At 47.8% G+C, this 27,622-nt stretch overlaps 1 protein-coding gene across 1 annotated transcript in view; it reads right to left on the bottom strand.

The window, feature by feature from the left end:
* LOC119466162 (protein bark beetle) overlaps nucleotides 1-27,622 on the bottom strand; it is a 93,827-nt gene that overhangs the window by 27,113 nt on the left and 39,092 nt on the right. Inside the window, exons 2-4 of the mRNA XM_037726661.2 lie at nucleotides 11,587-11,783; nucleotides 2,306-2,496; nucleotides 888-1,235 (exon numbers count right to left, since the gene is read on the bottom strand). Coding sequence (XP_037582589.1) covers nucleotides 888-1,235; nucleotides 2,306-2,496; nucleotides 11,587-11,783 — 736 coding nt within the window. The remainder of the gene's footprint in view (nucleotides 1-887; nucleotides 1,236-2,305; nucleotides 2,497-11,586; nucleotides 11,784-27,622) is intronic.

Below are 27,622 nucleotides of genomic sequence, written 5' to 3'. Positions count from 1 at the left end.
TAAATGCCACCCACGCTCGCCCTAGTGCACGCACTGTCATCTGCTCGTCGTCATTTTTTCATTGCACAGCTAAAGAATGGAACAACCTTCCCCACCACGTCGCTGCCATCACCACCTCATCTGCATTCATGGAAGAAGTAACAAGTGTTATTTCTGTAAAATGACATAGTGGACAACCTTCTGTATTATTTTTGTACACCCACCCCTTATGTAATACCCTGCAAGGGGTCTTTAAGGTAAGAAAATGAGATGAAATGAAATCTGACAAGTGTCGAGCTTCAGTACATGTCAAGAACTTGTTCACTCACTAAAACACAACAGGTTTTTGACCTATATACAAGAATGCACATCGAATGATAATGATAAAGAAGTGTTCCAGGGCAGCTGCAGAACAGCTTTTATGTCATCTTTCTTCTGCCAAGCCCCTGTTTCCTCACCCTGTTTTTCCTCACCCTGTTATTGTAACTAAACTATAGAATATATCGCCAATTTAACCTGCCACGCTGGCCCGCTGGCCCAGTGACAAAGGCATTCCACTACTCAGTTCAATATCATAGGTTAGAGCGGTCACATTTCAGATGACACATAAAGCAGAAAAGTCTGTACACTGAGCTCTTACAACATGCTAAAGAATAAATTTGAGTAAATTATTATTATTATTAATTTCGTTCCCCTTTAAATACCCTGTGTGTATGTGTGTGTGTGTGCACGTGTGTGTCCTTCACTTTCTCTTTGAAACAACATAATAGGCATAATTTGTTATAGATAATATAATTTGGTCTAACTGGATAGCCCTCATTTCTCTAATGCAAGTAAGCTTCCTCATTCCCCTTTCCGAAAGTTGTCTCACAAATGGGATCAGGCTGACAAGGGAAATAAATACTAACCTCTATTTTCACTGAAGACGCTGTGCTGAATCTCAAATGGCTGATTCGGCATGGTGACATTTATGCCATGGTAGGCTGACAGGCGCACATCCAAGTTTTTCATCACTGGTGGAGTACCATAGACTTGAATAGCTGCTGTTGCATTTCCATCCTGTTGGCGACCTCCATACTTCATGATCACATGTTGAAGAATGGACTGGGACACTTCTAAATTGATCCACACATTAGGAGAGATCTGTTTGACTTGTGGTTCAGTTTTGGCCAACTCAAAATGAAGGCCACGCCAGTACTGTCTGGCTTGTTCCTGAAGCCTTGGCTCACAGGCAACCTCGATGTCCAGCTGGAAATCTGCATGATCACAAAAATATAGAGAATTACATATAAAGAATACAATAATATGCAACATAATGACACTTCGAGCACTAAGTTGCAGCACAGTGGCCTTGCGGATTGAGTGTAGGGGGTTGCTTATAGAGGATTCATTGCAGCAGAAAATTCCTAGCCTATCTCGGCTCTGAAGGTAGGATCAAGCCTAGAGGCATAGTACAAATAAAAAACATTAAGTCCAGCTGGATTGGTAGATTACAGAGCCAGGATAACCAACAGGGGACCTTTACTGAAACAAGGTGCTGGGTAGGCAGGAAATGGTATAAAAGTAAATTAGCATGCTCCCAAAGGCTGTGACATCGCACTGTCTGTGATGTCTCAGACTATGTCACAGTCTGGTCAATGTTAGTTTATTGTTATTTATTTTAATAGAATCACACTGCATTCAGCGATATACAAAATCTTAACTTTCCAGCTTCTATAGATTCTTCTCGCACAAAAAGAACCTAAATCTGTGAAATGCCCAAAAGTATGGGACATTCAACCCCTTAACATCATTAGTGCTTTAGTCTGGGCATGAAATTGAAGAAGGGAAGTTTAGCATTCACTTTCTCCACTAATAAGCCTTTTTTTTTATTTTTCAGAAGAAACAATTTTTTTAGGACGCACATTTGCTGGAGGTGTACATTTCTCTCTGATATTTTGCATCATGAAACCTTTACTGATGCTAGTGTGACCATTACCAACTGTTCAAAGATCACACAGGTTGTATGTGAACAGCAAGCAAAGGATAGCAAGTTTTTTTTTTTTTTCGTTTTTTTTTTTTTTTTTTGTCTCTCAAGAACATACAGAGCACACATCTGCAGATTGTCTTCGGAAGCTAGCCCTTGTTTTAATGGAATGCTCTTGAAGCTGCTACTTTGCCATTAAAGTTGCCTCACTAAGTTCTCACACATCTGCACATCAAACAGCTGATCTGCACACCTAATTCTTCAGAAGTTAAAGCAATGCATATGCCATGGACATGTGCTTTACTTTAACTCCATACAGAAATAAAGCAATGAATACTTTCACATGGACTAGACACTCACCACATATTCCACTGCCTAGCTGCTTGCGTGCCCATCCAGGACACTGGTCAAGGCTCTGCTCATTTCCGATACAGTTTGGGCTCGCAAACATAAGCTGCCGTGAATCATTGTGTCGTGGTAGCCAACCTTGGAGGAAGCCCCCCGAAAATCCCAAGTGTCGGCACACAACCCGTACATCTTCATCAGTCCAGCTGCACAAAGTATAAAACAGGGACACCAGTGCACACACTTGCAGACATTTCTAGCTTGAATAGCACAAATGGCCTGTGTAACAGGCCGGTGACACCAAAGGAACTACAAGTGTTGTGAGAACTTCCTGCACCTCTCTGCAACTGCTGTGCAGTCAGAGCATTAACCAAGTGTATAAGCGTGTATGAAAGCTTACTAATAATCAGACAGGTGCTTGCTTGCTTGCACAACCCATGCGATGTGCATGCAGCAATGCTAAAATTTTTTTTAAATTATATTTGTTTATTACAGTAAACTTTTTCAAACACTGAAGGCAAGAAGCAAAATTTAAATATTTTGCAGCATTAACCCTGGTCTAAGATTCAATTCTTTCTGCCTGCAACTTTGCTTTGGCATGGTTATGTGAACCAAGATTTGCACAGATGCACTTTGCAGCTCACATGAATGCACTCTCAAATTTCACCTGCACCCTCAGCATCAGGAGACCATTATTTAATGAGGTTTCATCTGATGTTCTACAGATTATTACTGTATACAGACTCATAGTAGTGTGTATTGCTGGGCTAGTTGGTTCAACATGACCCTGTATTTACATACAGACAAACTCATGTTTCAGCTACAGCTTTTTTTTTTTTGTTTCTTTCTGAAATTAGTGCAATAAGTCAGGATGCAGCTATTACAGGTAAGAACAAACATTTTTCTTTGGCTATAAATTTGTTCACATAAATGAACCTGTTTCTCTTCATATAATGAATAACATAGGATAAATGTTTACAAAAATAATTGAACCGTTAGCCTATATGGCTAGTTATTGGTCCAATCTAATACTCGTGAGTTTATGTAATCAGGTTTAAAAGCAGAGGTGCAGTGAATAGGTTATACATAGGCATGCATAAATGTAACAGCATGCCTTTTTAAACAAAGAAAATACAAATCACAATGAATACAATTCAAAATCTCTACAAATACAAAATAATGATCGCCGACACTGAACGCATTGGCGACATTTCACGTGAAATAGCGCTGGACGCGTCGGCACCTACGAGCGACAGCGTTTCTGGCATGCCACAAACGCAGGCAGGCTAACCAAGGTTGGCACAGTGCCAAGAACGCTGTTGCTTGCCGAACGCGTTGGAGGCTAGCCGCTCGATATCAATCGGCCAGCTTCGCTGTGTCTTGAGCTTTGCGCGGCCTAGTGCAAGCTTTCGCCTTTTTTTTTTTCTCCCGTGGCTCAGCGCGCCACGGAGAGGAGAGAGGCGGGGGTCAGGAAGGGAGGGAGCTGGCGAGGAGGAGACCGCATGCGCCGCGCCACCCTCCTGGTTGCCATGGCTAGGGGCGGCAGTTTCTTGATACGAACCACAAATTAGGGCTGCCTTAAACAGCTTTGCTGTTAAAATAACAATAGACATGACTAGCAAGACAACGCAAAACTATAAAGTGACATATACATTCGCTACTACAAACCTTCTCAGTAGAAAAATATTAATAACGTGCTAAAAATAGGGTACGAAGGACGTAGACCTAGCATTCCGAATACAAGTTCAGTTGCTACTGACCGATTTAAAAAATTTACTTTACAAGAGAATTTACAGTTGTGTGCAAGTTTAATTGCGAGTGGAATAGAGTTACAAATTTTAGCACCAAGGGATTGAATTAATCTTTCAGAAACTCGAGGGCACGGAGAAAGAACAATTTCTCCGTGCTCAAGGGTAATGTAAAATTAATGCTGATTATGGCATTCACCAAAATTGTAGTTTTATAATTTCATTTAGACATGAACGCTGAACGTGACACATGACATGACATGAACATGAACATAATTTCATTGCGACGGTCCATCCCTCATGTAATACCCCACACTGGGGCCTTTGAGGTAATAATAATAAAAAAAAAACAGTAATGTCTGAGCATTTACAAATAATTGGGTGCTTGGGCAATGAGGAGACGAAAATGTTATAATTCTCAAAGCGCATTTTTGTAACCGTACAACCGGTGCTATGTATGTCATGTAAGTAAAGCCCCATATATTTCACTACAATAACTCAGTTGTGAGCAAAATAAGGAACAATATAAAGATCGAAGCATGTTATATTGAAAGTAACCTCTGGCTTTAATGAGTGTAAAACATGTAAAAGCGAGCTCTTTAGGTATATTATTAATTTGTTATTTTCAATGCAAGTTTTCATCCATTACTACACCCAAGTACTTAAACATGGAAAGGTGCTCAATAGGTTTGTTGTTAACATGCAACACAGGCAAATGGAAAATGCACCAACACAAGGCTATAGCTTGACATAGCTAATGGAGTTGTTTTCTTCATAAAAACATTGCTCATTTCACTCAGTAAACAAGCTAGCAACGAGAGTTACATGGAGACAAAACATTAAAATACTTAATTTTAAATTTTTATTTCGAAGTGTGGATGGCACGAGTCTAAATGGCTAAAACTATATAGTTAAAGATTTCAGTTAATCTTCTCATCATGAAACTTGATAATCATAATACTGCTGTGATGCAATGTGAGAAGGACGGACCTCAGTCTGCATAACGTGCCCAACTGCTCAATGCATTGGCATTTTACGAGGATGAAAAGTTTGCTATAATTGAACAGGATAAACTATAGAAAGCTATTACAATATTTTACTTCACAATCAATATACTTTTCTTATGTTTCTTTACACCTTCTATTTCAGTGTGCTGTACAACTAGAGCTGCACTAACATGGCACATATTTAATAATTTAAGAAAAAGCTTTGTTAAGAAAAAATGGGTGGCTTTTAATTTATTTATCAAGGTTCACAGGGGACATTTACAACTCACATTTCTCTGAGTCACGGGGATCTGTCCCAAAAAATAGCAGTTTTGCCAGAAAAGCGAGACATTAATTGATAGCTATAGCAAACTATTAGACAACTACACAAAGCAAAGTTCATAGTTTTATCGGCAATATATATTGCAGTGAACATTCCCTTATTAAATTAACAAGCATGGTGTCACGCACGCAGAGGCATACATGAACAGGTCTCACTCAATGACCACGAACACTCGCTGTCATAACGCTGGCATGACGAAGAGTTCCAGCAGCAGGGTGCTTACGGTTGGTGCTGCTGCCTCTCGCTTCACCGCATCTCGGAAACTTGAGATTACGCGACCTGCAACACTAGGCACGCATGAAGCCACCAGCCATCTCAACTCACCCTTAGCTTTTGTGCTCACTCCAGATTACCTCCAAGATACGACGCGTTAGTTGCGGATGCACTTTGCCGCGCGGACAGCCATGCGCAGCCACGGCCGGGCTAGAGGTCGAGCCGCTCACCTGCCCACCCCCCCTCCTCGCGCGCACTTGATAACGTGACCTCTAACATTGGGCAAGACGACGCCCATCAAGCCACCATCCTTCTCAGCTCACCCTCGTTCGCTTTCCCTCTCACTCACGACATGCGCTGGGCCGTGATAGAATGTTATCGCACTCGGAGTCTCGGACTTTATATGGAACATCGCGGCGACGGTGATGCCGAAAATTTCCTGGTGTGTCCATATAATTGCTATCGCAATAAAAAAAGACGCAGTTTCGCTCGAAAGGCGAAGCATCGATTGCGATAGCAAATTAGTAGACAGCTATACGAAGTAAGAATAGCAGTTTTATCGGCCGTATCAATATTCGCTAACAAGCATGGTGTCAGCGCGCACAGGCAAACATGAACACATCACACTGGACACTCGCTGTCAAAACGTTGGCGTGAGGAAGCGCGGAGCAGCAGCGAGCGAAGTGACCATGGTGCTGTCTACCTCTTCTACGCCAACTGAGCGACGAGAACACAGCACGCACAAAGGTATGAGCCGTCTGCAAATCGCTTTCAAGATAAGGCGCGCGCGACCGTGCGCGGCCGCGCAAAGTACGCAGTTGGTGCCGGAGTAGAACGCCCCCCCCCCCCCCCCCCCACCTCCCTCCCGCGTCGCCTTCCCGCTTCCCTCCCTGCGCGCGCGAGATTGAGCCGCGATCGTTGGCTCCACTCGCCCGCTTTCACTCGCACATACAGTATACGGCGCGCGGCGACGATTTTATCGCCGTTGGACTTCAAACGGAACCTCACGAGTAGCGCAGCCAAGATCTCTGCCGGGGGGGGGGGGGGGGGTGAATTTGAACAGCGGAGCTGTTTAAGCCGGCCGTAATGTGTGCAACTCGCGCGCTATGCTCAGGAGAGAGAAAGAAAAAATGAGAGCGAGAGAGAGAAACAAATTGTAGCAGCACCAGCGAGGCAACGCTGAGCCGTGCTCCCTCAAGGGCTGCAGAAGATAGCGCTAACCTTTCCTTTTCCAAACGAACCACTTAGTAACGCGCAGAGGTGCTGCTGACGCCATCTGCGCTTCTCCGTTACCCCGCATTAGCGCCGAACGCTCGCGGTGTCCGTGACTGCAGCAGGCGGTTCGGGCGACGGCTCGGCCACGCTCCCACCAGCTGCGCGCTACTGCGCATGCACCGTGACGTCATCCCGGCATGTCGTCTGCTGCGCGTCACCCGTACACTGTGCATAGCTTTCGCCCCACTTCCCCTACGTGTGCTCGGACTGCAAGTGCTTCCCGAGGTGTTCCCCCATGCCATGGACCACGAGGAAATGCTTATACACTTCGTATAACTTAGCATCACTTGGCATTACTCCGTATAACTTAGCATCACTTCGTATCGCAAGCACTTTGCATATAATATGCAATTGCCTTGCTTTAGTCAGAGGAATCCAACAGGAAATAAAATACCTGATAATTATAATAATATAATGACACCAAGGATGATGACGATGTTTATTTCTTCAGCGTTTTACTCAAAGTAATTTAAGTGTGAATGAATAAATACAAGACAATGACAGAGTGTTTTTGGTAATCAGGGAAAATTCGACCTCGATCAAGCCACCTCCTGAATTATAATGACAACGTGAACAGAGCACTGAAGGTACACGTTGGACTGCGGTGGGGCTGGACGCGTGGGGGGATAACTCGGCCTCAGGGGGGAGTTACAACACCCGAACCCCCCCACCGTCGGTACGCCACTGCCTCACGGCGACGACGACGACGACGACGGCACAAATGCGCCTGGAGTGTCCATATAAATGTTTTCGCTATAAAACATGCCTGATCCCACGTCCGCGCACGCTCCATACATTAGCGCGATTGCAGCGCTCTCAACCGTAAACCTCGTCAAATACGGGTCTAAGTTATCGCACTGAGAACGAGTGGCCGCGCTCTTTCCCCGGCACGTCAGCAGATTTCGGCGTGCATCTTCGAGTCCAAGGACTCTGGTCATAATCGAACGCGAAGACCTGGCGGCCCTGAATTTCAGCCATAACCTCCGAGATCGAGCGGCACGAGCGCGTACCTCCCGATCGTGTGCCGCTCCGCGCGCGCTGGTGCGTGCGGACGCGTTGTCACGTGGCATTTTTAGTTCTCGCAGGCTTTTTTTTTTTTTTTCTTCGTCGGTAAAAAGGACCACGCAAGACCTACGCTGCTATCGGTTATTTCTCAGCACCCTTCAAAGCTTTTACACTGACGCCTCATCGCTTAGGTAAGTTAATTAAATGTTAGCTAATTAGACTTAATTATTATTGCAAGCTGGAAAAAAAATGACCAGCCCTTCCCCTGACGAGAAAATGGGGGTTATAAGCGAAGCTTGTCGTGTGTGTATCTGACCTTCGTGGTGATTTTCTTTCTTTCTCTTACTTTCTCTATTTCTTCCTCTCTTTCTATATCTCTTTCTTCCTTTCTCTTTCTCTCTGACCTTCGTGTTGATTTTCTTTCTCTCTTTTTCTTTCTCTCTTTCTCACACTCTCTTTATTTCTTTCTTTCTCTCTCTCTCTCTATCTTTCTTTCTCTATTTCTTTCTCTTTGTCTGACCTTCCTAGTGATTTTGTATATTTCTCTCTCTCTCTTTCTCACTCTCTCTTTATTTATTTCTCTCTCTCTCTTTTGTCCCTGGTATGTGCCATTGAGCTTGGACCCTTTCTGCACTATCGCCAGGATCGGCCCACTTTTCAGCGTGACACCACCGCCGCCACCACCACCACCACCGCCGACACTTGTGAGCCTATAAGGCTTCGCTTAAAAACGACTAGCGAGGACAACATCCATCAAAATACAGCGAGCGCCGTTTGCGTAAAGCCCTCCGTTGTTGCCATCTTATTATTATTTTTTTTTACTCCTTGCATATTCTATGCTGTGTTGACGTGATGCTACCACTATTGTTACTATTTTCTAAGCGAGATGTACTGCATTGTTGTCACCTGACAACACCATTTCTCTTGACGCCATCTACCATTATGTGCATTCCGTTTGTCCGCGCGCTATGTTCTAATTTTTCGTGATTATAGTCGTTTGCTATTCTTTTTATTTAATTTTTTTTCTTTCGCACACCATCTTACGCTCTATTTTCCCTTTCGATACTTGCCAAAAGCCAACGTTGTTGACTTTTCTGCCACGTTCCCAGCATCCCATGTAATATGGAAAGATATGAAATAAATTTGAATGAATTAATCAATTCGTAAAATGGAGCCACACCGTCCTTACGCATACAGGTACAATTCAGACTGTTTTTCAGTCAGTAAGAATACTGGATGATACTGACACTCACGCACGGAAATTTATAGAAGGATTTATATTATATGTACAGAAGAAATTGTGAAAACATTTCGGCATACGGGAATAAAAACGTGTTCGGCATGTTGTCAAGGTACTTGGAGTCCCAATCACCGCAGAGCGTCTCGTACAGGCTCAGCGCCACTGCGCTTGGGCACGACCGCCTCTAGGCCTTCTGCACATGCTCAGACACAGACTCCTACCACGCATCATACGGTCGAATTCCTAGTGTGTTAACTTCTGTCGCCTGAACAATCATGCAGCGTGGAGTCGGTAGCGTGCATTATTAATCGCCGGATTTACCTCCCAACAATCCGGGAGCTATAACGCACAAGGCGCTCGTAAAACGGACGATTCATTCACGGGGCTCTGGAACATTATGGCTCTCGATCATCTGTCCACTTGGCCAGCAGACCCCTTCAGTACAGTCCGGAGGCAAGCAGGACCAGTGTCAGAACGGTGGCGTGACGTCATTAGCGTCGCAAGAGCGGCCGCGGACTGATCAAGGCGCCCTTGACTCTGGCCTGGCCGCGAGGGATTGTTTCTTCGGGCGCGCTGAACCGCGCCGTGCGCAATGCGCCCCAGTGGCGGCGCGCGCGCGCCAAATGCGCTTCCGCGTCAGCATGGCGGCCGAGCGCGAACAATGCGTCTTCAGGAGCGCGTCTTGGCCGTGGCATTCGCGATTTTGCGGGGCCCGCTAACAAAAGCACGCCCCGCGCTGGCTATTCTAATGCATCAGGGTGTCCTTTCATCGGACCCGTGCCAACGGCCACAGTCAATGCCAACGCGCCGCGCACGCATGGTCACTGGGATGGCCTCACAACTGGAGCAAGCGACCTCCACGCTCACGTCGTAACTCGGTCGCACGCGCGCGCTGCCACGCTGCGGCCAGGGAGGATGGCCGGCGCCGCAGACGGCCGTGAAGAGGGACCGCGCCGCAGGCGTGGGCTCGGCACGGCGCGTGAAGGCGAGCAGCGGCCGTGGCGAATGGCAGCACATTCGAACTTTCCATTAGCGTCGCATCCTTTCACGCTGCGGATGAAGCGAAACGCCTGCGAAGATGCGAGCCCATAGTCAGTTGGCACGTACGCCGCTGCTTTCGCAATCCATCTGCTGATTTCGCAATCAGTGGAGCACAGTTACACCAGCAAACGGTTAGCTTGATTTTCTTTTCTAGCTAGCTATCGCAGGTCGGCCGCATTGTCCACAGCTAAACATGGTGGAGTTAACGTTACAAGGCTTCACACAAGTGCCATAGATGGGGCTCGAGGTACCGTTGTTGTAGAGTTAAGTGTCTGGGCTATAGGCTCCCTGAAGGGAGCCTATATAGTAACTCTACGTTGTTGCATTAAATTGAGCGCGCGCTATTGATAGTTTCTCAACATGCAGGTAACCAAACGTGGCGGCCACGATGACATCCGTGCACCACATCGTCATGAGTACATCGTTTTTCGTCGGATTATCACTGCTATATACGATTTGCCGCTCGGTGCAAGACGCGCCTGTCGTTCTATCATGCTGCCACGTTTCTTCTTTACGCAGCTTCTCGACATGCTAGCACCCTAAGATATGGCGGCGACCATGACGTCAATGTAAATCATGCATCCTTATTTTCATTTTGTCTCCATATCTCGCACAATTTAAATAATTCCTGTGCAGCCAAAGTTGCGACTTGAGTGAGATATATGCTTGATAAGGGGGAGGGTCATGTTCTCTGCCACAACAATTTGTTATGAGCGTGACACACACACACGTGCGTGCGTGCGTGTGAACAAGGTAGTCCTTCGAATCCGGTGTTTAATAATTAGAAAGAAAAGTGCAGGCGCACGTTAAAAAGCAAAAATAAATTTAATTTCCGCCGGGGCCCGGCCTTCACCACGCGCAAGGGAGGAAGGCGGGGAGGAAGCGCGCGTCTTCTATCGTGCACAAGGCACGGAGGGGGAGGGGGGGTTCTACTCCGGCGGCGGCTGCGTATGGCGCGGCTGAGCGCGGCCGCACGGGCCCCATCTTGAAAGCGATCTGCGATGGGCACAGAGTCTGGGCATACCTATGGTCTAGGTGCGCCTAGAACTGATAGCTTCGTGTGGGCTGTGTTCTCGTGCACATAGTTCGCTTGTTAATTTAGTTAGTAAGCGAATGTTTACAGCAGTTTATACAGCAGATAAAACTACTAGCCTTACTTCATATAGCATGGCTAATAATTTGCTACCGCAATCAACGATTCGCCTTTCGGTCGAAACTGCAACTTCTCGTCGAATTCTGCAATGGCGTCCATTGAAGCCGATCACAGTGGCCGTAGCAGCCCTGTGAGTCAATCAGAGCTGACAAGATGGCGAATTCGATAACGATGGCGGAATATGCATGGCAGCGTCCAGGACAGCACCCCGGGTACACCATTGCTAGCCTGGCATGCTTGCTGCTCATTTGCAAGGACCTTATATAGCGAGGCAGATGGAATGACTGCTCACTTTTTGGACCGAGTACAGACGGACCACCAGTGGGCGCCGTGACGCAGCTGCAGCCGGCCGCGTAGCGGCAAAGGTCCGTCGGTGAGCCGCACCGAGGGCCACTCGACACTCGTGTCGCGGTGCACGACACTGTGCGGCTCCAGGCGAGGCTCGTTCTCGTTCAGCACGGTCATCGTCACCGGCCTCTGCGCCGTTCCCTGCGGAAAGAAAAGAAAGTCAATTCCTGCTTGCTGCGAATCCGCGAGTGTTATCGGACACGGCTGTAACAGACCTTTGCGGGCCCACCATGACACGTGAACCCTATATATAGTCGAGCGCCTCTACAACGAAATGACGTTTATAACGAAGAAATAATTCTGTGCCGGTTCTATTGTGAGCTGTGCGGTGCGCGACTTTTAAAGCGAAGTGACCTGTACAACGAATGATTTCGGAGGCCCCAAGCACTTCGTTATAAAGGCGTTCCACTGTTTTACCTTCTAGGTAAATGATCAAATCCAGGATTTCCACTCCGATATCGCTCGAATTGGCTACTGCCGACGATGCTCTGTCGTTCTAGAAATGCTTAAAACGACATTAAAGAACAATACTAATTCAATTGAAGACTCACCTATGAATTGTGCGCAAATAAAAAAAAGAAAGGGGGGGGGGGTATATAAGAAAGACAGCACAGGCGCATGGCCGCAACTGAGTTTATTGGCAAAAACATATTATGAAGCATATAAATATACTCCGACAGGGTGCACACGCATCACCGCACAACACTGAATGCCCATGGCGGAAAGAGTAATTAGAGATTTGGGAAAATATCCAGACCCGGTATCCTCGCTTTGCTGGAGTATGGAAATTCGCCTGAGAAGCCGCTGTCGTCGCATCACAACCACTCGTACATAACCGGCTTTGGTCTATAATATATATGAGACACATGGCAGAGGCCCATGAATTCCAACCTGATCACGTTTCAAAACTCTACACAGCACAGAAAATGGCGATATCGTCGACGTAAGCCAGAAGGCTGACCTCGCCTGTATATAAATTAAAACCGCTCATCAGACCGTATTTAATTACCCTTAAAGAAAAAGGTTCAATAAAAGTTTAGAAGGAAAAAGAAAAGAACACGGATGCGAACAATAACGGAAATCCCTGTCTTACGGAGCGCTCCACATGTACACGTATGCGCTGACCCAGTGATTCACCAGCCTTGTCGTGCACCCGACGCCTTCGCTAATAACAGTACCACCATTCGCGTACCCTTTTCGCGGAGCAGTTTGTTCTAGAGAAACGAGATGGCGCTTACGGCGGCGCGCCATACGTCTCCTCAGCGACCGCGCACGAATACGAAACCATTACCGCTTCTACCTTGCTTCCGCCTTGCTTCTGTGCGATCAGCTGTCGGAAATGCAACCGAGTTTTTGCTAACGCACTGTGCTCCATTCATGCTGGTTTGAGTTTGAATCATGTGGATTGAAGACGTGTGCAGTAGTTGACTGCAAAAAGTGACTGGCCCATATCAAGGAATGTATTGAATATGTGGGGCCAAGTTCGCGGACCGCAGCTGCAACTTGCCGTACATGTTTCCGGCACTTCGAGATGTACGGATTTCCTCGAGGATACACAAATTTATTGTAATGGATGGTGTCGCTTTATGCATTGAAGTGCAAAAGTAACTGGAACGCCAATGCATTTCTCCGCAAAGTTCGGGAATTAATACCTCGAAACTGCATGGTGTCATCCTGAGAATTCGTTCCAAGTGGATCCGCCTTGCGAACTCCACGGCTACAATTTGTAAATTGCAATATGGGCCACAGGTAATTAGTTAAAAACTTAATTAGTGAATTTTTGTTAATTATTCTATTATGCATTTTAATTTCTTATGCAAGTAATGTTCGCCTCTTCGAGTAGACCAGCTCATGAACTAGAATTGTGCTATCTGCCACAGGCCACCTTTAATAATTTTGGAAAGTGTTCGCTGAAACACCAGGCCTGTATAATTAGTCCTCGTTTCTCGCGATGTTTCCACTACAAGACGCAATATACCAACTAGCCCATGTGTCACACTCTTTTGCAGTCCATTACACATATTCAGCACCTACGTGTATACTCATAACACCCCACAATAAGCGTGTGTGCGAGAACATGTCACACAAGTCTCCTGGTGGAAACGTTGGCTCCAGGCTAAAGGCTTTATAGGCCAAGGCTTCCATTGTGCGCTTTTTTATTCCGTAAAGTGGTATAATTTGACGCACGATCACATACATCATGAATGATCTTGTGCGGTAAAATTTTGATGTGGCCAAGACTTGAGCATTCTTTCGGGTTCGTAACTCTCGACACGAACAATAAGCGCAAGCAAAAGTGATTATCTACTTATAGTCAGCGCGAAGGAGGTAGCATTGCAATCAGTGTTCACGCGACCTGATTTTTTGACCGTTTTTCCGCAATGTTTTATTCACCTTCAGACACGTTAAAAAGAAAAAAGAAAAAAAAAAAGAAAGAAAGTGCGTGACAGTAGACTAATCTACAAAGTGTATATTTAATTCAAAGCGGGAAAATAAAATGTATTCCGGACAAAGCATTCCGTTCGCTTTGGGTCACCTTCGACCAAGTCGGCCAGCTTATTTGAGCTCGTTTTGAGAAGCCTCTATACGCTCGTTTGCCCGAATTCATACGGTCACACCGACTCATATGCGCAGAGTTCGAGAAATCCGTAGCAATAAAGAAACATAGAGCAAACACTCAAGGGGGTTTTCCTGGGTATACGTACGACTTTACACAGCAAACGCACGGGATAGCCGGGGACCACCAAAATTACGCGTCCAGAAATAGAACGCCAGGCGCTCCCGCGCGTACGTAATATCTTGTGTGTCGCGCCTTTCTCGCGCGCCACTGAAAGAACACGGAAGCCGCGGACGGCAAGGTCCAGTGGCAGCAGCGATTCCCGGGCAAAATGAATCTTTCTTTCATTCTTCGTTCCGAAACCAGAGCGAAAATGGCACTGCGCTCGGTGCCTCGTCCAACTGTACGTCCAAACAGCCTTCGCGGGGAGCTGGTCCGGTGGCTCGAAAATTGGCCGGGGCCCAATCGGAGCGAGACAGCAGGTTCGGCCCCGCTCGCGGTGTCTCTACACACAAAAGGCTCTCCGAGAGTGCAGTCATTTGCGACGTCGGCGCAGTCACGGACTGCGGGCGAAAACCCGACCGGCGCGTCACGCTCGCCGAAGAGAGCGAGACACTTGGAGAAAACTCTCGTTCCGCTTCATCGGAGACGCACTGGGCAAACGACTGCCGCCGGACAGCATAGTACCGCGCGCAGGTTCGATGCCCACGCTTTGTCGCCCGCGCAGATTCTTCGCGCCGCTCGCGCGTTTCGCCTTTTGACGCGCCGAGACGACAGCCGCGGCGATGACAACAGCGCGCACCGCCGGAGAAGGGCCATTATATGGGCTCCGGCGCTGTCGTTATTGGGAACGTCACGGTGCATGGTGTCCCGTTCTTCGCGACACCTGCGTCACCGCCCACCCCCGAGCGCATGCACTTACATTATTATTATTTTTTCCTGACCAGTATGTATACACAAAATCTCTTCGAGTATATTTTAGAGTTGCTTATAGCGAATCTAAAGCAGGGCCTCCCAGACGTTTCGCCTCACATGCATGCAGGAGGTATTGTCAGCGCGCGCGCCACTGACGTGCACTGATGACACCTCCTTTTTTTCACCCATCCTTACGATTCCGTTCAAATTATTTTCCCTTTAGCACTTCGTCAGTGGTCCAAGCGGAGCTCTGCCTATATACGTTATCACCACCACGCGGATCGGCCATTCGCGAGCTGTGGATGATAAAAAAGGAATAGAATTGAGCGAAAGGAATCATTACATATTCTATACCGGCCCAGCCAACACCACCTAGATAGCAGAAGGCCTGTTCACTCTGATCCATGACGTCACGCTACCTGGCCCGAAATTTCCATTGCCAAGGCTGGCGTGACGAAAGCGATGACGTCAGAATCACTGTTGCTTACTCGGGAGCATCCCTATCAGATTCGATTGCAGTCGGGCCAGGTAGCATGACGTCATGGATCGGAGTGAACAGGCCTTGTGATATCTAGGTGGTGTCTCAGCATACTGTCCATGTGCGGCGTTTAGAGAAAGTTCAACCGACGTAAACCATGCCATTTCGCGACATCATTTATAGCACCGCGTTTGCACGTTTCATGCAGTGAGCGCGCTTTTTCGAGAGGCAATTTCCCTCGCCGCCACAGCACAGGAAATGAGGCTAAGAATAAATTGAGGAATGAGCCCAGTGCCATATACGCCAACGTTCAGGAGAGAATGACTACACACTACATGGGTGTTTGGAGAAAGGCTGCTGGAAGCTCCAAAGATACACAAGACTACAGCGATGCAGCGCTCGGAAATTGAATGCCTAATAGTATATACATGGTGTTTCAGCTAACACTTTCACAAATCTGTAAAGGTTCCTGATGGCAGATAGCACAATTCTAGTTCATGAGCTGGTGTACTCGAAGAGGCGGCCATAACTTGCAGAAAAAATTGAAATGCATAATCGACTAATTAAAACATCACTAATGAAGTTTTTAACTCATTACCGTATTGCAATTTACAAATACTAGCCGTGGAGTTCGCAAAGTGCATCCACTTGGAACGAATTCTCAGGATCATGACACCAGTTTCGAGATGATAATACCCGAACTTTGCGGAAAAATGCATTGGCGTTTCAGTTATTTTTGTGCTTCAATGCATAAAACGACGTTTTGTTAAGAAAGTAACTGGAACGCCAATGCATTTCTCCGCAAACGCTCGCTCTACGTTACTTTCGTTTACAAAGCTCACCGTGCAATCAGTGCAATGCTCCTTCCTGCTAGACCACAGTCCTCGCGTGCGCAGTCAACGCTGGTTGCGGTCGTCCCAACTTCTGGGCGAGCACGCTCATACAACAAAGCGAGTTGTATATACCCACTCGGATTCGGTCATCGCGGCTATATCGCCACGCTGAATACGCCTGTTCTCGTCGTACATCACTCAAGCTAAGCAGCATTGCGCTTGGTTAAGTATACTTGGGAGGAAAACGCTGCGGGAATGTCGAGTGCACGCTCCCATGCGGCTGCGGAATGGCATGCGCCCGTCTTGGGCGATTGCCGTGCGCGTACAAACAAGCAGTCTTCTCTTGAAGCGAAGCTTATATACGCTATATCCTGCGCCGGCGATGTAACGCTAACAAAACCAGCTGCTCTCAGAGCTGCACAGGTGGTCAGCACGAGCTCGTGCTCGGCACGCACTCGTGCCACTGCTCCCGCGTTTGTCGTCTGCTTCCACAGCTGGCTGCTTTGCCGCTAATCATTCCAGAGTAGAATTTCGCTTCTCTTCTGTCGTCGTAATGGGAAGGCCGCGTTTACGGGGGGGTATGAGCCACTGCTTATGGGGGTATGAGCCATTCATTGTTTTACGTAACGGACAGATTTAATTTTGAAGAAATTTCATGGAAATCCATCCACAATGAACGCGCTCGGGAAAGGGCTCGTCGTCGACGTGCCGATTCTAGCGTGAGGGGTTCCAAAGCTCAGGCGAAACGTCAGCGAAGAGCCGCGGACCCCGAGTTGAGGGAGCGCGATGTTGAGGCCAGACGTCAGCGTCGTCTTGCCCTCCAGGAACCCGACAACGGTGGCGCACGCCTCGGCAACGCTAGCGCCAACTTCCCCGGTGCGACGGCCAGGTTTCAGCGCGAGTTTCTCAACCGCAACTTCGGAGCCAGCTGCAGTGCGTGTGGCCGGTTGTGGTTCGAGCACAACGTGGTACTCGTCAGTGCAATTCGTTCAGAGGAACACCGAAGAAACACACGACAAGCTTCGGTTACCCCCATTTCCTCGACAGGGGAAGGGCTACTATTTCTTTTTCTTTTTTTACTATTTTCTTTGATAAAAATAAAGTAAGGAACACAATCCGACTATGCTAGCGTCAGTAAAATTTGTTGCTGGGCGAGCTGATTGAAGACTATTAGCGCGACGAAGAAACAAAGACTTAAGAACGGAACTGTAGGAAGTATCAGGACGGGCGCTAACGCCTTGTTCCAAGTTCCTCAATTCCCGCTCTGTTCCTTCCTACTCACTTCTTCTTAGCTGCGCTAAAAGGCCTCCCTTCTGTTAGCTTCACCGCACTCACAGAATACATGCAAAAAAGCGGTTTACGCTTTTTCCGGCACTGTGGCGAGTGCCGGAAAACGCTCAATTTTTTCGGCGGGCCCATCGCGCTAGGGTAGCATAGCGATGGAACGGATGACCCTAGTCCGCAACCTGACCCTGCTGTCCCGGTAAGACGAAACGGTCTAAGGGAGGTCACGCGGTCCAAGAGGGATTAAAAAAAAAAAAAAAAAAAAAAAAAAAAAAAAAAAAAAAACCCGACGAGAACTCCGAACAGATATCCGTGACTGAAGGTTTTTTTTTTTCTTTTTTTTTTTTTTTTTTTTTTTGTTCGTGTATTCGGCCCTCAAGGTATACATCATCGGGTGCGATGCTCCTAATTCCAGCACAGTGCATGTACTACGCAAAGGCTGCACGTTCCAGTGGCAAGGGCAGCAGGCGCGCGCTCGGCGGAGAATCGAGGCCCGCGGGCCACGACAGCTGATCGACGCCGGCACAAACAGCGCGCGTCCATCGAAGCGATTGCGGGCGGCGGCCGCGATCGGCGCGCGGACGGACACCGCGCGACCTTCAAAGGCTCGGCGGCTGCCGGGAACGCCCACGTTCGGCCGGGACGCGTAATGGCCCGGCAGCGACAGGACGAGACAATGGCTCGGCAGCGGACCCATCGGGCCGTGACAACTTCTTATTATCCAGTCGACTCGTCGGATATATCGAAGGTGTGTGTACACGCTTCGTTCGCTCCCAGATGCATACACACACGCAACAAGCACACAAACTGCAACCAAACGCTGCTCGCGAGAGGCGGTTGCTCCAGTTTCTGGGGGCGCGTGAGCGCGGTTCAGTACCGTTCACCGCGCTGCCGCGCGCATGCGGCCTGCGATGACCAGCTGGGCGCGTCGGGGAGATACAGCAGGCGACCATTAGCCATTGCGGGCGAGAGTAGCGGTACGAGTATCGCGATGACGGCAGCGCCGAAAATAGAACAGCAAAGCACGCCCCCCCGCCCTTTCTCATTTTTTATTATTGGCATTTTTCTTCTATAAGAGCACTGAAACACCTCTTGACAACGCGTATAGATCTTGAGGCAGACCTTGACCAAATGCCCTTCTATATAGCGACGCCTTCATGCCCTCCCTCTCCAATTTTCGGTGTCTATAATCGAGCACGGCGCGAGGAGCGCCAGATGTGCAGAATATGCGAAGCACCTTTCCCGAGAGACAAGCGTGAATGGAAGATTTTAGCCCTCAGAATTTAGTCTGGCAAGTATTTATGCAATAAACTATAGGTAGAGAGTTCCGCTACCGCGATGAATGTTTGAAAAAGCCAAGTAAGTGCAGTGTCACCGCCAAGCTAATAGCAACGTTAGTCGCTGACGACGACCGTGAAACTGCGCGAACGTGCAACATGGGAATTCAAACCACCATGCGAGCGCCCGAAGAAATTCTCAATTCTCAAGCCAGCGGATGGGGCGGTGAGCGAGCCTGAACAGCTAGAAAACTGCAATGACGCGTGCCACGTGACAACCCCACTGACATGCACGGGGTGCTATTCTGGACACGGTCAAATTCCGCGCCACACTGGCATTCTGAGCCAATCTGAGAAGTCGTAGCAGCCCTATATACGGGCCAATGAGAGCTGACAAGATAGCGAATTTGACAATGTCCAGGGATGCCATCTTGAAGCGGTTCGGAAAATGAACCGCTCACTTGCCCTCGCGTGATCGGTCAGAATGGCGCTTTTACTGAGGAAAACGTGATACTGGCCAATAACGCGAAAGAAAGCGAACGGTTCGTTTTGCGAACCGCTACAAAATCGCAACCAGAATAGCGGCCCACCGATGGCAAAACGCGCGCTGACGAGGCTCTTCACAGAAGCTTGGCGGAGTGATCGAGAACGTGCATCCACGACTTCTCTCCGTCTCTCTCGAGAAGAAAAGGACGCTGTGTGGGAGGCTGTAGAGAACCGCACGTTGCAACGACCAAGAAAGCACGAATGTGCCCCACGCACGCCCCGCAAAAGCCGACGAAAAGCCGCAGTAGAGAATAAGAAAGACTCCGGGTCCGGTACGCGTGAGTCTCAACAGCTTCGGCATATAAGAGCTCTGCATGCACCCAATTCTATAGTCGGTCACGCCGGCTTTTGTGATCGCGATCCTCCTGTATAGGAGGCCACGTCTCCGTCTACTACGGCGATCTATCTTGGTCACAAAGGGGTATATAACGGTAGCTAACGCGTAGTCGTTAATCTGAGGATAGCGGGAGAGACGTTACCCGCTGTATCCACGTGTATAGCGCTGTGGAATGAATGAACGTCTTCGTCCCGATAAATATGTTCTTAAAAAAAAAGATACGATGAAAGAGTGGGAATATCGAGATCACGTACTAAAGCGGCGCGCGCCAGTTTCGAAGAATATATGTGGCCGAGATACAAATCGGCGGCCGTGCGTGCCTAGACTCGCGCCCCACGCAGGATATACTACTACACCCTCCTCGTGGTGCGCGCGAGTAACCGAAGCAAGGCCGCTCATCGCGTCGGTCACGAACGCTGACTGACGCTACAGGAATGCTGCTTGAAAAACTCGCGGCGCGCTCCACATGCGCCTTTTATCGCGGACTTCCAAGTGCGCAGCGCGGATAACGTTACGGAAACAGAACGATGCCGCAGCGTGGGGGTCCCACGCGTTGAGTCACGATCAAATCCGGCAGCATTTTCGCGAGCACTAGATCTACCACCGCGGCGCAGGGTTTGACCGGCGGTATATGCACAGTGACATAGCTCCAACATGGGAGCGGCTTCGGTGTCGGCACGCCTCCGCAGTGAGTCTACGCGTGCTCCTGGTTATATATACAATTCGGCGGCACGCGCACAATGCGACTTCATTTGAATGCGATGCGAGTCAGATGGCCTTCAGTGCGCGTTGTTGCAGTGGATTCTTACGCGCTGACGGAATCTCCGACGATGCACTTATCCTCACCGCCATCTTGGCGGAGCGCTCCCCCCCTTTATTCTTATTTATTTTTTCTTATATACTTTTTCTTGCTTTTTACGTACGGTAGCAACGAAGAAAGTTTAATGAATGAAACGAAACACCAACAGACTCAAGTAACTTTCGCTCCCTTACTTCAGTTATTTCGAACAGCAGTTATTGTGAGCACCGGACTTTTCAATACGTTTACAGATTCCCGCGCGACTTTGTGAACATACAATACTGCAGGAGACAGCCCCTATAGCTGTTCTGTAACAACGAACGACGACACACATCGCGCACAAACTCAGGTTTGTTATTTGTGAAACGCGCCTCATGAAATATACATCTGCCGCTGCTCACATCATCCTGCATGGTCACCATCACCACCACACTATACTTATACAATACCCACCACCTCCAATACATCACCAGGATATTTCTACACGCGAATCTCTTCCTATTGACGAGTCACCTTTTCAAATCAACATCATGTGCCGTTGTAACTCGTCGCTATAATAACCGAGAAGGATTATTCGCCGTAACCCCAACACGTACTCTACTATACCGTATATATACTATACACAAAAGGAACTTCACGAAGGTGTTAATTTTGCTGATTCCGGGCATTTTCTGACGTGGGAAAACGATATGGCAATGCAAGTATTTTTGTTATATTCATCTCCGGTCTCACACACACACACACTGCGCATTTTTCTGCGCAGCTTGGGGAATCTGCTCAGCCAGAGACTGTGGCCACGCGTTCAGCACATTTCCATATATCTTATAACGGTACATCGCTGTGGAAGACCGACGTTGAGCAGTTGTTAGAGCGCTCATCCTGAAGCCGCATATATAGTTATAAGCACTTATACCCCCACATTACCGATAATTTTTTTTTACGTTTTTATGAGAATAGTACGAAATTTCTGCGAACGAACGTACACGTCCAGCCCTCTCGCTAACGACTGCTCGCAGTAACAAAGAAGAATGTTTTCTTTACCACCGTGCTATCGTAGACGACAAGCGGGCGCACCGTGTCCAGCCAGGATTGAGTAAAAATAGCCGGCTCTACCGCAATCGAGAGTAGATGTAAGCATGAAATGGCTAACGGCAAAGCAGATTGGTGCCGCGACGCAGGCCTGATAGCTTACCGAGCCGAAATGAACCTGTTTATAACTGAACCTCGTTGCAAGTCTTGTCTCGGCCAAACAACCATCCGCGGCGTGCCGGACGCTGCCGGCCTGATCACGCGGCGTGGTGCCATCTCTCGAAGGAGGCGGTGCAAAACCCGCGCCGCGGAACTCACGGGCCGCTAGCGTTGAAAAGAGATCCGGCAGGCCTGTCTCAACGCCAAAAGATGACAATCAAGTGTATGATGCACTGTATCTGCCTTTTTAACGTCGCTATTTGAAATTACGCATTAAACTTCAGCGTACTAGAAGTTACAGCCTGAGTGATATGGTGAACAAACATTGGGGAGAAATCGGAAGCAACATTTTTTTTTTTTTAACTTGCTTGGGCAGTAACTAGCGTATGTAATGCGGTCCTGTACTACTGTAATGAGGTCCTGGTTGGGAGCCAGAGACCGCATTTTCTTAAGTTTCGACTGGTTGTCCGGGTGATCTTGTTTTGCTCTCGCGACGATGTTCTCGCAGGTTCTCGTTTCGTTCTCACGCCTATTTTCATCTTGAGTGCCCGGATAACGGCTCTGGATTTCCGTTCAAGGTCACTTGAAGGTCGCCGACAACGGGAGAAAGAAGCAGTTCATGCTTAATTAAGTGCGGAAGCAACAAGTAACCGAAGAGCAATTTCCACTGATGTCACTGTATGCATACACGAGCCTTTGGCCTTCATCCATGCAATCCCTTCATCGATATGAAGCACCAAGGCGAGAGAGGACACCAAAAACGAGCGTCAATCATATATGTATATATATACATAAATTAAATCTATACAATTGGTCGACATCTAATCAGGTCGGGAAGTAAATTCATATTAGGAACAGAAAAACAGAACACCGGCCAAAGCGGCGATGTCAAAGGGATTGACGTCCATACCGGCGGAAGTTTTAATTGTTCACTAACGGAAAGCCGACTCACCTCAAACAAGGCTTCCACGTGGCAGCCGAAACGTCAACCCCCTTGACAACAGCACTGAGGTTGAGGTCAGTTTTTTAATGATTTTATTATTATTATTATTACCAAGTCATAGAACATATAGCGCTTAACACCAGAGTACAGCGGTAAATTTCGTGTGCTCGCGCGCCCGTATGCCACGGACAGGAAACAGCGGCAAGGCAAGTAATCGAGGCGGGTTAAAATGGTTGGTATTATCAGACTATCAAAGGGCTGCCATATTATGTAGGAAATGTTAAAGCAACATTGTGCGGGCATGGTAAAGAAAAGAAAGGGAGGAGGAGGAGGTTGAAGACGGTAGAAATGCGCCGCAACTACAGCGTCATTTGCCAGCGCCAGCGATCACCCTCCGTGATCTCACAGAAAGCGGCGAGGGGCAGAGAGAGAGAGAGAGAAATAACATTTATTAGCCCCGAAGGAACTAAAGCCCAAGTCCGGGCCTCCTGGTAGGCTCATGCCTCCTGGCCCAGCACGTTCTCGACGTGCTGCACCAGAAACGGCCACCATAGTTTTTCAAACCTTCGTGGGGTCCACTCCTCCCAGCTGCCAGGACGCTGGTTGTGTGGTAATTTGGAAAGTATATTGTCTTTTTGAAGATGGCGTTTGCAGGGCACTCCCACAAGATGTGTTTATTTGATGGATAGGCCCCGCACTGTTTACAAGTGCCTGGGTCCCTGTTAATATAATGCGTATAGTGTGGTGTGAGTAATGTGTGTGTTTGTGCTTTTCGTGTGATTGAGGCGTCCTCTCTCGAATGCGTGTAGGATTGTGTGTTGAGAATTGTTGATGCTTCCCTGCGAGACTTCAAAATATGTATCCTTTCTTTCCGCTGCATCTTCTGCTCTTTTCTGGGGTTGTAAGTATCTTCAACGGGCCAAAGGATAGGAAGTCCCGGATGTTCTGCGCGGGTGAGCTGGTGTGCTCTTACATTTCCTCGCAATCCTTGATGGCCTGGAACCCATTGTATGCGTATGCGTAGAAGGGGGTGAGCATGCATGTACATGTGGAGCTTTGTGCGTATGTGGTAAGGAAGGTCATCAATTTAAATGTCTCTGCAAGCGCTTTGACTGTCTGTTCGGATTGCGATCGTGTCAGATGTATGTGTTATTTCCGTTATGGCGAGCATTACTGCCAGCAATTCCGCGTCGTGAGGCGTTGGGACTCCCAAGTAATTTTTCACAAGCGTCGAGTCATGGCCCACGACCGCTGCTTTGCTGATTTCGGCATTATGACTGGTATCTGTGTAGTACGTGCTTTTATCCTCTGTCCTCTGCATTACACTTGTTCTTTTTGAGCGCCTATTTCGGTTCTTTTCCGGGTGCATGTTTTTTTGGAATGGGATCTACGGTTATCCTTGGCAGATCATCCCATGGTGGTAGTTTCAGGTTGCACGCAAAGGTTTTTCTGAACAGAAGAGCCCGAGACGCTCTCGCGTTGGTGAGCGGAGAAACGCCTCCGGTCGGCACCGCCTCGGCGGAACGCGCATAGACGCGGCAGCACCACGGACGCCCTCGCGACGGGCTCGAAAACGCAGCGCCCCGCCTGTTGTGAAGGGCACGAACTGTCGATTCGAGGGGAAGTCATGCCAAGTCAGCGCGGGGGCAGCAAGCGCGTGGCTGCTGCCGGCGACGTCGTGGCACGCTGCGCGCAAAGGCCAGCAAAGGCGTTGTCGCATAGCGAAAGAAATCGTTGTCGCGTCACTCGGCGTGTAACGCTGCGCGTAGCTCGCTGCGAAATTCTTGGGACGCCGACGCGAACCGCAGCACGACGGTCTACTGACGCGCGGGTCGCGCATACATATGCGAATAAGGCTTGCCACCGCTGCACCAGGCCGCGCACTCTCGTTTTAAGTGACGGTTTCGAGTGCACTCAAGAATGGCGGCTCGCACTTCGCATGTGACTGACGAGTTGTCGAACTCTTCAACAGGGCACTCTTCCCATGGTGATGAACCGGATATGAAGCACGGCAAGACTCTGGCGTAACGAAACTATTCACATAATGCATATCCAAGGCGTGCTATAATACAGGGTGATAATATTGAAGTTTTATGGAAATTTAGAAAATCGCCTGAGGCAGATAGCATAATTCTTGTCCTTGAGCAATTTCGAATAGGTGGACATTACTAGCACGATAAATCGAAACGCATATTCAACTAATTAACAAAAATGTATTAGTTAACTTGTTAATTCATTACTTTACGTCACATATTACAACTTACGAATCGTAGCCAGTGAGCTCGCAAGACGTATCCACTTGAAATGAATTTCCAGGATGACAACAGTTTCGAGATATTATTTCCCAGAGTGTGGGACGAAATACGTGGGCGTTCCAGTTACTTGTGTGCTTCAGTGCATAGAAGAGCGTTTCGTTGAAAAATTAAGTGGAACAACAGTGCATTTTTACGGCAAGTCTGATGGCGCATATCTCCAAACTGACGTCGTTCTGTAAATTCATTCCAAGTAGATACGCCTTGCAAACTCACCGGATGCAATTGCGTAAATTGCAATTGAAATAAAGTAATTAATTCAAACGATAATTAGTGGACTCTCCTTAATTAGTTGAATATGTGTTTCGATTTCTCGTGCAAGTAATGTCCGCCTCTCTGAATAATCCAGCTCAAGGACTATAATTATGTTATCTGCAACAGGCTATTTCTAAACATTCCTTAAAGCTTAAAAATGATCACCCTGTAGTATATCCCTCTTTCAATGCTGCGTGACGGCGTGGCAATGCATGCGGAATGGTGGCTAGGCGTCCCGTTTTGCGGCGCTTATTTTTAGGAAGAATCAGTGCACGTTTTCCGTTGTTTGCTATGTCGTCAGGGGAGAACAATGAAGGAATGGCAGTTTTTTTTGCCCTGGCTGGCTAAAAAAGGCATGACGGCAGTACGCGTAGTGGAAAACCAAGTGTAAAGGCACCGTTTCCTTTCAACGACAGGACGAACACTGGAGGATGGGAAGCACGATCGATACGCAGGACGTCTGCGGTGCAAGGGACATGTATACCTATAATGTGACCTATTTAAACGCAGCATTCGTTTTACGCCGACCACTGAACTCAAATGACCGTCCAGGGCCTGTATTCACAAAAGAAGCTTCTTCGTTAGAATTGCTCGTAAGAGCAAATTCGAGCCAATCCTGATGCTATACATGGTCATATTATTAGCTAAGGCGTTCGGCCAATGACACGAAGCACTACAAACGAAAGTCTTTGTGAATTCGGCCCCATGGGTCCTTATTCTTGTGATGAAGGCGATCTATACAACAGGGGCCGAATGTACATAACTTTTCGTTCTTAATGCGGCTTGCCACTGGCCGAACGCCTTCGCTAATAATGGGTCGAACATCGGGTTTGGCTGGAATTCGCTCTTGCGCACAATTTCAGCAGTAACAGTTGTTCGTGATATTCATTAAAAAAAAAGAGTTCTTACGCTAGAAAAGTTCGAAAGTGCATAAGCGAAAGCGGTCAGATATACTGGCAAAGAGCACTTGCGAACGAAAAGCTTTGTGAATTCGACCTCAGGTGAGCCAGTCGACGCCATAGACTTTTTTTCGACAAGTGATACGGGCCGCCCGTATATTCACAAAAAGATCTTACGCTAGAAATGTCCGTATTAGAGCCAGATTCCCGCCAATCCTAATACAGGGCATATTATTAGCGAATGCGACCGGTACAAATAGCCCTTACGAACCAAAAGCTTTGTGAATTCGGCCTACGATCTCTATCCCCTTAATAATTTTTACTGCGAACAGACGAGCTATGAAAACAGCCGATCCTATTCGTTCGTTCTTCCCGCTTCGGTACAGTGAAAACGCGTGAAGAAAACAGAGACTTTGACAAAGAAGTTGACGGCACGACAACGACGATGACGACTACGGCGCGACGACGCCACTTCGTTGACTGACGTAAAAGAGCCGTCTTCGTGAGAAGACCACCGTGACTGATTGCTAGCTGAGCGGAAAGCCGCGCTGCAAACGGCGTATAACGGTAGGTGCACGTTTCCTTCAGCAATTAATTACGACTATACCCACAATACCAATATGTTGAAACTATGCAAATCTCATCTTCGGTCCATCGACTCGTTTAATTCGGAGGATTTGCCACAAGGCACAATGAGTAAAGAAAATCAAACAAAACGTTCGTCGACTCGCTCCACGCCAATTTCGTCCAACAGCACTAATGAGCCTCTGACTCCTCGGTACGTTTAGAGACTCGAGATGAAGGCCCCCCCCCCACCTCCACACATGCAGGGGGATCCCGGTAATATGAAGAAAGAAGCTTGCAGTTTCCATGCAGCATCGAACGCACGCTGGCGCAGCTTTTTTTTTTTTTTTTTTTTTTTTTTTTTTTTTTTTAAGCCTGTCTATGAGTATGCACTCAGCAGTACATCAACTGTGTTGCGTAGAAAAACAACGAATCCGTGCAAGGTGTATATATATATATATATATATATATATATATATATATATATATATATATATATATCAAGCCAGACATTCCAACCACTGCGCGGCCGCCACTTAGCCAAAATCGTCGGAGTATTGCAACGTTGGTGCACGCGCACACAGTGCGGCGCACTCTTCCTTCGCTCCGCAGGCGCTCGCAGTGCAAGCGTACCGAGGAGTGCGGGGCTTATTACTGCTGTTGATTGAGTTATTAGGTGGATGAGTCGCTCCAGTCTGGAGATTTCTTCAGCCGCGGATGTGTGTCTGCCAGCTCTTACTTCGCCCTCGCCGATTCATCTGTGCCAATACTCGCTTCAACGCACGAGGGCAGA

Source organism: Dermacentor silvarum, chromosome 1 (genome assembly GCF_013339745.2).
Source record: "Dermacentor silvarum isolate Dsil-2018 chromosome 1, BIME_Dsil_1.4, whole genome shotgun sequence".
In the NCBI taxonomy this organism is placed as follows: domain Eukaryota; kingdom Metazoa; phylum Arthropoda; class Arachnida; order Ixodida; family Ixodidae; genus Dermacentor; species Dermacentor silvarum.
The sequence above is the reverse complement of the archived record's forward strand: the minus strand, read 5'-3'. Positions and strand labels throughout refer to the sequence as shown.